General features: G+C 41.6%; 1 protein-coding gene across 6 annotated transcripts in view; it reads right to left on the reverse strand.

The window, feature by feature from the left end:
- The window catches only part of RAI14 (retinoic acid induced 14), a 135942-nt gene that overhangs the window by 107689 nt on the left and 12868 nt on the right, over positions 1-15385 (reverse strand). For all 6 annotated transcript variants that reach the window (XM_081053670.1, XM_081053667.1, XM_081053671.1 and 3 more), the window contains exon 2: positions 5481-5564. In XM_081053670.1, coding sequence (XP_080909796.1) covers positions 5481-5516 — 36 coding nt within the window. In that variant the 5' untranslated portion in view covers positions 5517-5564. The remainder of the gene's footprint in view (positions 1-5480; positions 5565-15385) is intronic.

Raw genomic sequence — 15385 nt, forward strand, 5'->3', positions numbered from 1 at the left:
GTCTATTTTAGATTGAACTGGGTCCCTCCACTCCCCTCCTCCAAATTGGTACGTTGAAGTCTTAAGTATGTCAGAGTGTGACCTTACCTGGAGATGGGGTCTTTACAATGGTAATCGGGTTCAGATGAGGTCATTAGAGTGGGCCCTAATCCAATCTGATTGGTGTCCTTCTGAAAAGGGGAGATTTAAAGACAGATACGTGCAGAGAACCCCATGTGAACATGAACGTAGAGGCCGGGCTGATGCAGCTATAAGCCAATGACTGCCAGCAAACCACTGGAAGCTCGGAGAGGCATGGAACGGATTCGCCTCCACAGTGCTCACAAAGAACCAACCCTGCCAACACCTGATTTCAAACTTCAGCCTCCAGCACAGTAAGATAATACATCTGTGTTTAACTAACACAATTTGTGTTTACGGCTGCCCTAGGAAACTTGATATAAGGTGAAATCAAGCAGCAAACAGATTCCCCATTTAAGAAGGTCTGCCAAGACCTGGAAAATATGCAGCATGACACAAACCTGACCAAATTTCTCTCCAGAAGTTTATGAGTCTCATACCTCCACCCAAAAGGGTCACCCCTGATGTATTTTTAAATAATGTCTATGAAAAAGAAAAGAGGCTTATCTTTATAGTAGATGTGGCCAAGGCTCCTCCATCAATACAGAGACTTGGATTTTAAATACTCCCAACTTTTTGTGTGCGTGGTGGTGGAGGGAAGCTTGGGCATCTGTAAAAACTAATTATAATTGACTAAAAACTCCTTGAAAAAAATACCTTGGGAGAGATGTGATTTTTGACCTTCAGGAGAGCTATTCTCTCAACAGGCAAGAAATTCAAACTCCTTCTTGAGCAGGATGTGTCTGGTTCCTCAAGATTCACGGGGTGTGTGCATTTCTTTGGCTGAAAGCTGCAATCGTTAGTAGCTGCTATGTAAAGAATACCATCAATTTAATCTGTCATGGAGCCAGCCATTTTGAACTCGCTGCTTTGATTCTTTTTTTTTTTTTTTTTTTAATGGAATGTCCGGTGCTTCCCTATTACAATGGAAAACATAATTGGGAACAAATCTTTCATAAAATTAAGCACACACCCACAAAGTAAACTCTGAAGGTCTCGATCAAGTTTGAGAGGCATTTCTTCAGATTTGTTAACAAAGATCTTTCAACCTCATTTCCCATCCCTCAACCTCCACCCAGTTCACTCACAGCACTAGAAATTGGCATTTACAAAGAAATTCCAGAAGCCTGAGCATTTTATTAGCAAAGGGAAACCCCAACCTCCTTGGCCTCATTTCTCATGATGACAGCTCATTTTTCCATGTGGAACCACATGCTAGTTGCTGCAGATATTTAAAGAGGTAAAGAAGTCACTTTCAAACTACACTCATAAAAGATATAAATAATGGTGATTTAGAACTCTGCACTCATATTAAAAGCGTAAAAGTCAAGTATATCCATTTTGAAAATGAGAATGAAATATTTATAGTGTTCTTATCAAAAGACTCAAGAGCCATGCCATGGGTACTCGGGTGGGCTCTTGAAGTATTACAATTTTGCATTGAAGGGAAACTTTTTGAGAGAGTCTACCCATTGTTCTACATGGCTGGCTTCCCTGAATTACCCTCCCCTCCTCTCCCACCATCCTACCAAATCCTACCCATCTTCTACCTGGAAGGAGCCCCCCTCCAAGATGCTCTCCCAAATCTTCCCATTTTCAGGGAAGATTTATAAACCCTCTCTGAAAAAGTGACAGCATTTACCATCCAGGCCCCACAATTTAACAATTGGTTTATGTCACTTTGAAGTTCCCTCTAATATCTCTAGTCTATATGACTTTTATTTTGCCTTCGTTATTTCTTATGTGCAATTTTTCTCCTGCCACCTCAGTTTATGAGTTTCGTAATGACAAGAACCATACTTTATATTTCTCCTGTATTCTCTCTAGCATATAACCAGCTTTAAGGATGCCCAAAATAAAGTTATAAAGGGGAACTGAAACATGTCATCCACTGTGAAGGACCGGTGTGAGCTCCATAAATTTCTTTGGCCTCTGTGGGTAATCTGCAAGCTCCCAAATACGTTCAGGGATTAAAGCAACTCGACAAGGACGTAATCTCACCACAGCCCACAGAATCACTTTCGTTCCCCTACTACACTCACAGAAACCTGCCCTTGGTGTGGTAGCCATCTAACTGTTCCAGAAAAGACACTTGGATTAAATCTCTTCTACCCGCATGGTAGTCCTGGAGTAGCAGAGTGACCTCAAGCCCATCCACAGGGGTGTTCCTTTGGGCCATTTTTGTCCTTTTTTCACTCCTGGGTTTTGCTCTGAATGGGCCACAAGCTGATCAGGCAGCAGACCTCCCAGACACAGGCTGGCTGAAACGTGATCACACCAGTGGGTCACCTGCCTTCTCTTTATGAAAGCACGAACACGATCTGCTGTCCTCTTCTTCCTACCCCCCAGAAATACAAAGAACCCTTTCTTCTCGCTTCTCCTTTCAGCCTCACACAAAGACAAGCAAGAAAATTTGATGGCTGATGGTTTAGGTTCCTTCTTTGAGAAAGACCACTCACTTCGGGTAAAGAAGATTATAGTTTGGCTCATTTAACTGAATATGAACAGTTTAAAATATGTTTTTCTTCTAACAAGTGATTATATGTGTGTGTGCACGATATATATATATATATATAAAATTTCAAATCAAAAGGTACACATTGAAAAGCCTCCCCCCTACATACTTCCAGTTCTCAATCTCCCTCCTCAGAGACAGCAACTGTTACCAGATTATTCTGCCCTCCAGACCATATATACTTTCCAATCCCACTTTTTATCATGGCTTCTGATTAAGAGAAAAGAAGAAATATTTACCAAGCATCCCCTGTGTGCCAGGTCCTAAGATGTGTGTTCTATGTTAGCGCATTTAACCTTCACAACAACTTTGCAAGGCCAGTATTTTGTCCACTTTTTAGGGGAGAAAGCAGGAAAGGTAAGAGACTTGCCCAAGGTCACACACCAAGGTCCAAAGTCGCCTTTCCAAGCTACTTCCTGGATTGCCCTGTTTTATGAAATCAAATCTTCAGCCAAATTTCCTCTCAGGAAACCTGAGCTCCAGAATTGGGCTACTTTGGAACAAAAACTTGTTGTACAACTTAGAGCTCTAAGAAGCCAGACAAGTTACTGTGCTTCCCTAGGTCTCAGTTTCTTCATCTGTAAAATGAGCCTAATAAGAATACTTACCACATATCCGATGGACATGCGTCCTATTTGGGAGACCACCTCAGGGATACTGTGGATACCTGATCATGGCATTGTACATCAGAAGCTAAACATTAATGAATGCCAACTATAATTTTATATATATAATGTGATGGTTCAGTGTGAGGTCGGAGGGATAGTGGATGGGGGGAGGGGGGTTCACAGTATGAGGGATATAAATGATGAACGTCTAAGTATTACCTTGTTTTGTACACCTGAAACTAATAAATAAATTAATTAATAAAAAAAAAAAAAAAAAAGAATACTTACCACAAAAGGCTAAACAATTTCACATAAAGAACTTGGCATAGGACCTATCGTACTCGTATATAGTAAATACTCCGTAATGGTTAATTATTATAATATTATGAAATGGGTGATGAACATACTGGGATTTGAAATGATTTTCTTTTTTGTTTTTATTCCCTCCACTTAGCTATACAGTGGTGTGGCTCTGGGAAGCAATTTGAGATGAATTTGGGGATCCATTTGATATTTTCTGGCCCCGTTATACCAATTTCCTTTGTTCTTCTCTCTCAAGTTTGCTCCTCAAGCATTTCTTCTCTTAGCATGAACTGCCAAACTCAGAGCCTTTCTGCTGCCAAATCCCAGAGGCTTTTAATAGTGTTATTATTCTGACTCTTTTTATCATGGTAATATTTCAGTTTTTATTTAAAAATTAGATTCCAGCAACACCCTCCCTATTGCCACCAGTTTTGAATTTTCCAACCAAAAGTTTATGGACCTATCATTTACTCTGCCCCTGTTCATATATCATGGAACTCCAGACTGATTAAATTTTGCTAAAATAATCTCAACTTGTATAAATGGAAGCTACCCAAATTTCCTTGGAATGGAAAAGACATTTGTTAGCCTAGTCACAAAATTTACAAACCCATATCCTCTCAACTAGGGAACATTTTCCATTTAACTACCCCTTCTTTACAGAAAGCCAAATGAGATCTGTAGGCCACAGTATCATGTGGACAGCAGATGAGAAAGTTAAAGGGGGTTTCTCAGGGGAGTGGCAGGGGCAAGGAGCTAAGGAAGTCAGATGACCAAGGCTCTCATTGGCCAAAGGCTAGTTGGATAACTGGCTAAGTCACTTCATGTTCTCTGAGTTTCCATTAACTTACCTGAAGAATGAGGTGAGACCAGGTTTTTCCTAAAATCCCTCTCTAGCTCTAACTTCCTTTAAGTAAGACAAGATTCTGTTGTCATCTCATAAGCATCTTCTCTGGTCTGGGTCTTATCAGAGCAGTAACGTATGTCATGACGCAGCCTCAGGAGATAAGCTTCAGCCAAAAAGAGGGGTGTGTGTGTGTGTGTGATATTAGCCTCCATTTATTGCAAAAATGTGGTTGTGCCAAGCTGTCATATAATTCATGGCAAAGCAATAAAATCCAGGTTCACCTTTAATTACCTAATGTTAAATGATAGCCAAAACAAGCCCATTATGAGGGTGACATATCTGGAATCCCATTGAAAATCTTTCCATGAATTTCTACCATTCAACAATTCTGCTGGAAGCATCTGGAATGCACCTCATATAAGACTAGAATCTCAACAGGGTTTATGAGGTGACCTTTTATTAAAATATCACTGTGTATAATCCTGCTCCTATGTTATTATTCTCCGTGTTCTCCTCTGGGAGACTTTGTTTCATAATGCTGACAGCATAGCTGGTTCCTCCAATCCAAAGTCTTTTACGATAAATAACAAGTAAGTAAGAACCCCACGAATTCAGGAGAAATAAAGGTACAGGCAGCAAATAGATATTACTGTTTTACCACAAAAGCCTTAACAGAGAGTTTAAAAGAGCTCCCCAAAGCTAAAGATGAACTATGCTAATACGTAGTTTCTTAACCAGTATCGTGAGACTAGCTTCCTCTAAAAATGACACTCTGAATCAGATTTGGGGGACTTCAGAAATGCTGCGGTTTTTACTAATTCCTTCCTTTAAGATGTTTACTTTATTCCTTTCTCTACAAGGCACAGACCCCAGGAATTTAAAAATGTCATTTTAAAAACTGTACACACGAACAGCAAGGAACCCAGAGCACACCATTCACGAAAGCTACCCTGAGCTGCGGCCCTGAACGCTCTGGTTTCTGTAGTTGATTAACCCAGTGCCTTATCAAGGTAGGAGGGTAGGACCGGTTGCTGCTGCTCCCCGGGCACAGCTGGAGCAGCCAGAAGGTGAGTCACTGCATACTTACATCGCTCTTCCTGAACTTCGCTTTCAAGCTCTTCATGTTTAGTCCATTCAGCCTTCCAAAGCTCTAGAGGAGATTTTTCAGTGCCTAAGCAGAGAAAGAAAGAAATTAAGTATCCAGGTTTCCAAATAAACACTACAGACATTTTCTCCTGACTGGATTACAACTTTGGGCCCTGGACGGGAGATGGGGGTTGAATTAAGAAGGTGGTCAGAGCTGAGAGCTGTGACACGGTAAAGAATATATATTATTTCCACTCATATACTCCCTGGAACCTTCTGACATTCTCAAGTTAACCAGATCTTTAAATTTGACCTCAAATTCCCAGTAACGGCTTAACTGTCATTGTACAAAATACAGTATGTGTATGCTGAACGAATTCCTCTACACACTCTTCATGTGACAATGATACCATCCACCTACTTTTGAAGAGTCACCATAGTGAAAAATGATAAGGACAACAGTTCATATTCCAGATGCTATACATTACCTATTTACTTTTCTCAGTGTGGTTTTGGGTTTTTTTCTCCTCTAAATGCAAAGGGCAGTTAGTGAAAATGCCAGGAACAACAAAACCTCCCTCAGCAAATACCTCTTTCCTCAGGAGGCCACTTTAAACAATAAAAGACTCCCCAGGTCCTCCTGGGACCCAGCTATTCTGAGTTTGAGCTGGAAAAGTCTTAAGAAAGCACCTTATTTAGGAGGGGTCTATGGTCCCCTGGAAAGTGAATGCAATTTTCTTAAGTATAGATATACTTTTTTCCAGGAAGAAAGTTCCTAGTTTTCATTGAATTCTGCAAAGAGGTTGTCACCCTTCAAAAGTTAAGACTATCTATTGAGTCTAAGCTCCTGGTTTTCCAGAGGTAGAAAGAGAGGCTCAGAGAAGTTAAGGAACTTGCCTACAGCAGCAAAGCCTGTTTATATGCTAGGAATCAGGACCTGACCCCAAAGTCTGATCGTTGAATGCTTTTTCCAGTGCCCGCTAGCTTTGAAACTAAACCTAGCAGAATCCTGTGGTAAAATACAGTATGGACTTAACCTTTTTCATCCTTAAACCTGGGAAATGTACAGAGTGTGGAGCCTTTGCATGTAGGTCAAAAAGGCAAGGAATTCTATGTGGAAGTTCCCACCATATGTGATCATACGCCCTCTATAAATATAGCATCAACCAACAGAAAGTGGGAGCAGGAGAACTTCAACAGTCCTGTCCATTCGAGAACTAAGAAAAAGTGCTCAAACGTCTACCACAGCTGACCATTATTTTTCAAAAGCTTTTCAAGGTTGTCTCCTGTTCCTCCACCATCCTTATCATTCTGGACTAAACTGATCTGAGGAGACGGAGGGTAGGGTGGGGGTGGGGGAGGACTGCAACTAAATGGCTGTATTCATCCCTCATCAAGTCCTCCTTGCTGCCTCCAGAAATCCAGTGACTTCCTGACTTATAATGTGTTTACTCCCATCATTGCTGCTGCCAACAAGCAGGGGGCCCTTGGATGAATGGTATGAAAAACCAATCATCATAAAGAACTTGGATGACATTTCTCTGGAGGCCACACCTTTACTGCAAATTCCCCGTGGTCCCTCAATCTTCTCAGCTCTGTAGGTGAGAGTGATACAATGCATGTTGCCTTGGAAACCGTACACACTGTAATTAAATCTTATTAATTGCCAAGTAATTAACCACAGAAAAGGCATTACCTGAACAGCAATGTGCAAACTCCAGGATAGTGCTTCTCAAAGGTGGCCCCTAGTTAATCTTAATCAGGAGGACCTGGGGACAATTTGCTAATGCAAAATCCTGGACCACATTCTATGGAAACTGAATCTCAGGGAGCAGGGCGCCCAGGAATCTCCTTGGTTGAATTTTTGCACACTGACGTTTAAGAACCTAGAATTGACATAGATTGAACAGGGAATATACCTGTTGGAGCTGCATTCGTTTATGAAATGGCCCCTTTTCATGTGAAAACAAACCACCTTTTGATGAATACAAGCAGAAATAATGACAATCAGATATTCCCAAGCCAACATTGGATCAAGGTTTTCGACCAACTATAGCTACAAAATGGAAATCATCCTTGGAGTTCAATTCCTTCCTTCTACCCTCTGGCCGAAGTGCTAATAACCAAGGAAAGAGGCCAAATCCATACAGCAAAAAAGGGAGAAAAGAGAAGCCAAGGCTTGGATAATCGACAAACTATGTAGCCCACCAAGGTGCAACCACGCAAAGCATTCCTTCAGTTATGGAATGTCTTAGGCCAACGTGGGGAAGATTTCTGTTTCAGGTCATGCTGGGTTTTCACAGGTGGTGTGCTAGTTTTTTTGTGTGTTTGCCTTTGGCTTTTTTGTTTTTGTTTTTTTTTTTAGCATGCCAGTGAGAAGTATGCAAACTCTTATTTGAAGAAGATTAAGTAAATAAAGCAACTACTTTAAAAAATTCCCAGGGGAAAGGATTAGCTGTGAAATGAATGTCTTCCTGGAGTCATGGCTCTGGGTGTGTGATAGCTAGGTGGTCTGTGGGTAGAACTCCAGGATGAGAGAGATGGCATCAAGGGTAAAGAAGTCCTGAAAAATCTACAAAACAGTAACTTCAGAAACAAGAACTGTAGCTGGGAATAATTAAAGTTGGTAACAGATCACTGCTTTCCTGGTATTTGTACAAAGATATAACACCTGGAAGCCATCACTAGGGGGAAGTAACCTGTCCCCGAAATAATGCTGGCCTCTCTCTGTCTCAGCAACTCTTCCCTGAGGGGACCCACCAGTAAGTCAAGGACTTCCTTGCCATACTTGACTCAGCCGGAATTGCCCAGCTCCAATTCCCAAATCTAAACTTCCAAAGCCCAGACTGGGCTGCGGGCTATCTTGAGTAAAGTGACATCCATTTATTTAGCGAGGCTATAGTAACAGCAGGCCTTAGAAAAGTCACTTAATCAAGATGCTTCATTCAAAAGAGCTGCAGTAAAGTTGAATTAACTGCAGAGTAGTCTAATTTGGATAGTACAAAAAGAGGACAAAATGTTACACATATATGGGAAAAGCTGCTTTAGCTATGTTCTCCCATTTCAAGCAGAATAAAGCACATCTACCACTGAGCAGGAATATTAGGCAGTTTACTCCCTGCTCATGCCAAAATAAGTCACTGAAACATGGCTTCCATCATTGGTCGTCAGTCATGATGACATCGGTCAATTCATGAGGATTGAATAGTGCTGAGATGTACAGCCTTGTTGCCCTCTCATCCAACAAATAAGGTTTATGTATTAATCCATCTTCCCACTAAAAATAATGTAACTCTCAATCAAAGCTTAATATGAGCTACCCTTATCTGACACAATTCTAGTCTGAATCAAAAAACCTTGATATTAGCCTATAGAGCTTTATTATGAACTAATAAATTGGTTCTTTGAGTACTAAAAATAACGTAATAGATATGGGGTTTCTTTTTAGGGTGATGATTTTGTTCTAAATTTATTGTCACAATGGCTGCACAACCTGTGAGCCTACCAAAAGCATTCAATTGTACACTTCAAGTAGGTAAACTGAATAGGATGTCAATTATATCTCAACAAAGCTGTTTCATTTAAAAATAGCTTAATAATCTCCATTACCTTCTCTAATCCAGTTAGGAAAATTCCAGGTGAGAAACCTCTGGACTGAATGAAAAAGAACTTCAAAGGAACAAAGGTTAGATTTCTTTATTTAGCCATTTCTACACCACAACCCACAACTGACTGAAGTGGTTAGAAAAACAGTTCCTCTCTTGTATCTTCAAACTACTCCTATTCTCACCCACACTATTCCCCCACATATGACCCAAGGACTGTTTCGTAAGGCAGTGCTACCAATTATGTCAGCACATTAGAGTTCTCTTGGAGCCCCAGCCAAGTATTCTGATTCTGTAATCAGAGGTGAGGCTCAGAAATCTATAGTAATTTTTTTAACTCCTCGAGTGATTTGGATGATCAACTAGGTTAGGGAGCCCCTGTTCTAGCCTCAGTGATACCACACCTATAATTGACAGTTTCATTAGAAATAATCTAGAGATATTATACAAGTACATGTGATCGATCAATACCCGTGTTTGCATTTTTCACAATATTAGGGGGGTGGGCGGTGGGAATGGGAGGGGAGCCCTCTACACTCTAAATTCTGGGAGAGCAACTAGTTGGTTACCCATGGCCACTAAGGAACTATATTAATTGGCAAAGGTAATGGTAGCTGTAAACACATGCACATTTCCCTGAATCACAAGAATACAATAGTATCTAAGACACCGTACCACAGGTTCAAGGGCACTGGTTTAGAATAATTCCCTCTGAATCACAGCAGCATTAGAGGTTCAGAGTCAACAGCAATGTCCTCTCACTAACTAGCACTTCCATCATGGGGACACTTCTACGGAACCCTCAGCAACACCAGGGCACTGAGGCACCCCAGACAGGCTTCAGGAATTTTTCTTCCAAGTTAAAAAGAACATCAGACTTAAAAATCCAAAGAACTAAAGAAGGCATTGAACCAACGTCAGGAAGTGAGATTAAAGTACTTCTCTGCTTGCCAGCCTCTACCTCTTCTCCCTTAAGTACTTGATTGTTTCCTCAGATAATAATCTCTCTGCAACAGAGATGGAATTTTAACCCAAAGCTGTATAAACACTAAATTCTCTCAAATCTGGCAAAACAAATACATTCTGCAAAAGGTCTCTCCAGACGAAGCTTCCCAATAAAGGTGTTCCTGACAACATGGCATCTCATGCCATCCGAACTCCCGTGGGCAGAAGTGGCTTCCAGTCTCTGCCTTTCAGATAGAGCTGTGCCTACAACTAATGTCACAGCTGGAAAAAAGAATATAAAATGGGAAACAGAGGCTAGTGTTCTTCCTCACCCAATTTATCCACAGCAGTTATGTTCTTGTCTTAGTACCAAAATTTTAAACACAGACAGACATTTAGGTTATGAGAACTCTGGGCAGGTACGATGGAGGTTATGAGTCGAGACCAAGGGTCTGACTAGAGTATGATACAAAACCATCTAATTAGGTGTCAAATACTGCAGGAATTCAAACAATGGACATCTTCGAGAGTGGGGAAATATCAGAGAAGTCTTCATAATAGGGGAAGGTGTCCAACTAGCCTTAAAAGAAACACAGGATTTGAGGAGGCTGAACAGGCAAGGGCTTCTTGTCAGTCTACTCTCACAGGACGCTGCCTGCCATGCTTCGATTCTCCATGTGAGGGTCAGACGCCTGTCCAATCTATGTAGAGGTCGCAGAAGCCTTTCTCCTGAGGTTGAGTAGAGGTGGTGGGAATCATTGCACAGTTCTCTCTAAAAAAAGATCCTACCCCAATCTGCACACACTCTGACCCTTTTAGACCCTGGATGTGAGGCAGGGGCCTGCTACTAGTTTTCATGAAATTGAAAAATATGCATCTCAGACTGCTTGCTTGCTTTGGAATGGTGGATTTTCAGGGTAGGAGTTTCATTTTGCTTATACTAGGGCACTGGCCATTGGCATACAATAGATGCATATTTCATGAATGAATATGTAAGACAAAACTATGGGTTAGGACCCTGGATAGACTTTAGACTTCACCTTTCACCTTAGCAAGGCTCTCTTTGGTCCCAAGTGCACTGAGTGAGATGCACTGGGGTTCGAGTAAACACAACATAATGATTAGGTTGGTTTCACCATGTAAGTATGAAAACACTACGTAGTTAAACATAAATAAATAAAATTCCAACTCAGTTGGCCTATGAAGTCTTACCAGGGTGCTCCTCCTTTTCCCTCCTGCCTGCCCTCTCCCCTCTCTCTCATTGTTATGCTTCTCACACAGCACCTCCTCAACCACATGCTGAGTAGAGCCAAGGGAGCTGACCATTTTGAATAATGGAATGTGAGCATCAACAGAGAGCAAGGGTCACCAAATAGAAACCCTGGGGGTCAAAAAGTACAAACTTCCAGTTATAAAATAGTAAGTCATAGGGATGTAATGTACAGCATAGTGACTATAGTTAATAATACTGTATGGAATATTTGAAAGTTGCTAAGAGACTAGATCATAAAATTGCTCATCACAAAACAAAAAAAAATTCCATAATTCTGTAAGGTGACAAATGTTAACTAGACTTGTGATCATTTTGCAATACATACAAATATTGCATCACTATGCTGTACACCTAAAACTAATATAACATTATCCCTCAATTTTTAAAAAGTATTTAGTAATTGAAACTGACTGTAGAATTTTTTTACACTGAAGAAGAATCAGAGAAGTCATCGATTTTATCCAGAGGCCAGGGATTCACTAACTTTACTGAATAAATTTTAAACAGAGTTGGGACCCAAAACAAAGCTGCTTTATGATTACATCTTAAGAGACTTATTTATTCAGCAAACTGGATACATATGAATGAATGAATGAACACACAAACAAGCCAACTTTACTGAGCATTAATTATGGGTTGGGTGCTTTTGTATGAATTAACTACGGTACAGGTGTGTTAAAAGATTGCCCAGATGATAAAGAAGGGAAAAGTTAAGGGGGAGGGGGGGAGATATAAGCAGTAGTTTCATTTTGGCAGTGAATCGTTTCTAAATACTCTAAAATCTCATTTTTTCAAAGAAACAAAATGACCACATTCTCTTTAAGCCATAAATGTCATTCGGATATTGTATCATAATAATCACACAGTAAAACTCTCTTGAGAACATCAATTTCCCTCCCTATATTCGCAACTTGCCTGTATCCAGGGGATGACATTTCTCTTGAGAAACAAATACATCATTCTTCTTTAAAAAGAAGACCTGCCATCTTGGTCAGTGAAGCAGTCAGGGCCAGCAGCACCAATACAACATTGGCTGGGGCTCTGGCAACATTACTATCTGGTCTGTGAAATCTGCTACTCACATGCTCCAGTAAGCCTCACCCCAGCAGAGCCCCAAGGTTACCTCCTGCCCTAAATCCATCCAATTGAATAGGCATGGATTTAATCAAAACAACCTACCTCTGGAACGTACAAATCATTCTAGGCCTGAGCCACTCCATGATTATCCCGCATGTTGAGGTTATTTTGATGCTCTCTGAAACGTTCTTCTTTGGAAACGCTTCTGTTTCCAAATCTTTTGCTGTTGATGTCTATAGCACCATCTAACAACTGTGTTCATCTCTCCAGAAAAAAAGCTGCCCCGCACAGACCTACTTGCCAACCCCGAACAGCAAGGGGTGGTTAAGTGCTATACAACTTTGCTTCCTTCCAAGTCCACTCCTCACCTTGAAACCCCAGAGAACCAATTCCAGTGTAAAAGTCTACATCCAATCCTCGAACATGACTGGGGCAACTACAAAATGTGGAAAGCAAAAAATCTCTGTGGAAAGCAAATTGGCAGCTTCTGATGAAGTTAAATATAAATTCACCATATAACCCAGCAATTCCACACCCACGTATCTTGCCAAGAGAAATGAAAACACGTGTCTACACAAAGACTTGTATATGAATGTTTACAGCAGCAGTATTCACAACCGCAAAAAAGTGGAAACTACTGAAATATCCATCAACAAGGTAAACAAAATGTGGTATTTCCATACAATGGATTACTAGTTAGCACTAAAAAAGTACGAAATACCACTACATACTTCAGCATGGCATAAAGCTCAAAACCACTGTGCTAAGGTCACACACATATTGTAAGACCACATATTGTAAGATTCCATTTGTACAACATATCTAGAACGGGCAAATTTAGAGACACAGGAAGCAGGTTAGTGGTTGTCTGGGGCTGGGATTGGTAACAGAGTGACTGCAAATGAGATGGGCACAAGGGATCTTTTTGGGGTGAGGGAAATGTTTCAAAACTACATTGTAGGGATGATTGCAAAGCTCTATAAATTTTCTAAAAATTATTGAACTGTATACTATAATTGGTGAATTATATGGAAGGTAAATCATACCTCAAGGGAGCTAGTTTTAAAAAGATCAAAAAAAATAAAGAGAAAAGGAGGTCGAATATGCAAAGTTGTTAGGTAGTGAAAAATATCTTTAGAGTGAGTGAGAGGATAGGTTCCATTTGTGGTTATGTTTAATTCTTGTTTTTACTCTAGAAAGATTGAATTGCCAAATGTTGGCTTACTGCATATTTCATCAGCTCTCTGAGTTGGTTTCAAAATGCAGATGACTTGGACTCTCCACCTTTTGGAATGCCGGAAATGTCATTTGCAGTGATCACAATGGCTCTGTTTGGCCAGCTGAATCTCTACCCAGTCATCCAGTGTCTCAACTACTTTTCAGAATAAGGATAAACAAGTTAATAGATTCTGTGAACTCTGGTGTCCTAGGGACAGGAGGAAGGCAGGGGATGGAGGACACAAAAATTATTTCTGCTGCCCAGGTATCATGTTTGGACATCACTCAAACACCGTATGTTCAAAATAACATGTTTCTCACCTCCAGTCTAACTGAGAGTGGACTTGCTCACCTGAAGGCCTCATTTCCTTTAGCTTAAGGACATCACTCTGCATGCTGTAGTGGTGTTTCGTTTGATCCTCAGCGCCAAGCCTTTTTCTGATAACTACACTTCCCTCCTTTTCGAATAGTGTCTCTACTACCCTCACCAGCACACCAACCAGGTTAGAGTCTGACTGTAGCTGTTCCCTGAGAGATGGCAATGTGTCCTCAGCACAGCTATTCAGAAACTCTCCATGGGGTTTTTGGAGTTGGGGGAGGGAAGAGGAAAAAGAAATGGAAGGGAAAGGGAGGGAAGAAAAGGGAGAAGATAGGAGAATAGAAAGGCAAGGGACAAATGGGTAGGGGAGGAGGTTAGGGGGAAGAAAAAAGGAAGGAAAGAGCTTCCTCTCTGGTAGAGAAACTGGGAAACAGTGGGCCTGGCAGCTGCCCAAGCCATGTGGAGAGCAGGTTTAAGAGAGAGAAGCAGGGAGGCCCCTGACTCCAGGGATCCCAGGCCCTGCTCTAGCCACACCATCTTAGCACAGGATTTAGGGTCACATAGCCAAGAAAGACACTCCCCTTCTGGCCTAGGCTAGTTCAAATTGGGTTTCTGTCACTTGCAACCTGAGTACTGACAAATCCTTTGGACCCTTCTTAACCTACTCAGCCTTGCTCTGGCTGTCACCTCAAACGCCACACGACAAGAGGGGCCCAGAACTGCAATAGCACAGTTGCAGCCTGCATTTGTCTGCTCAGTGCATGTCTCAAGTCAGTAGCTAAACTCACTTCTTGAACCTACAAAAGTGAAGTACACACTCTGGAGTCTAACTGGGCTGAATACAGCAGGATGACCGACAGGTTAGGGAGTGCGTATTTACCATTCATCTGTTTGGCTCTTAGCTGCTCCCTGATCTGCTCTGCCACAGCCACAGGCCTTCACCCACTCCCATCTCCAAAGCACTCCCCCCATTCATTATTCACCTCTATCATTCCAGTCACCCCAGAAGACCTGGCTATTTCCATTCTGCAAGTACCGTGCTGCTCTTTGCCTCTCCTACAAGAACCAGCCAACAGTGAAAACAATCACAATTAACTGGAAATGAATAGTGTTGGATTATTTTAAAACCCTCACAAAACAAAAAGCCACTGTAACAGCTGGGTCCAGGCGGGATCCAGGCTGCCCTCGGGGTGGCCCTTACCTCCTCTGCTCCCCAGGGTACTGGGCTCCACAGAGCTGAGGGGGACAAGGGAGGGAGACAAGGATGCTGCTAGCAGAGCTGAGGCTAAGGATGAATAAGGGAAACGCTCAGGTAGGTGGGAACAAGAAGAAAAGGGCAGAGAGTGGGGAAGCTGCCTTGGGGTGGGGGTGCAGAGTGGTGGGGCTCAGCTGGATGAGGAGGCCACAAGGCCCAAGGATAATCCTCTGGGAAGTTAATCCTCCAATAGTGCTGAAGATACAATATGCAA

This window comes from Rhinolophus hipposideros (assembly GCF_964194185.1).
Source record: "Rhinolophus hipposideros genome assembly, chromosome: 7".
NCBI lineage: Eukaryota > Metazoa > Chordata > Mammalia > Chiroptera > Rhinolophidae > Rhinolophus > Rhinolophus hipposideros.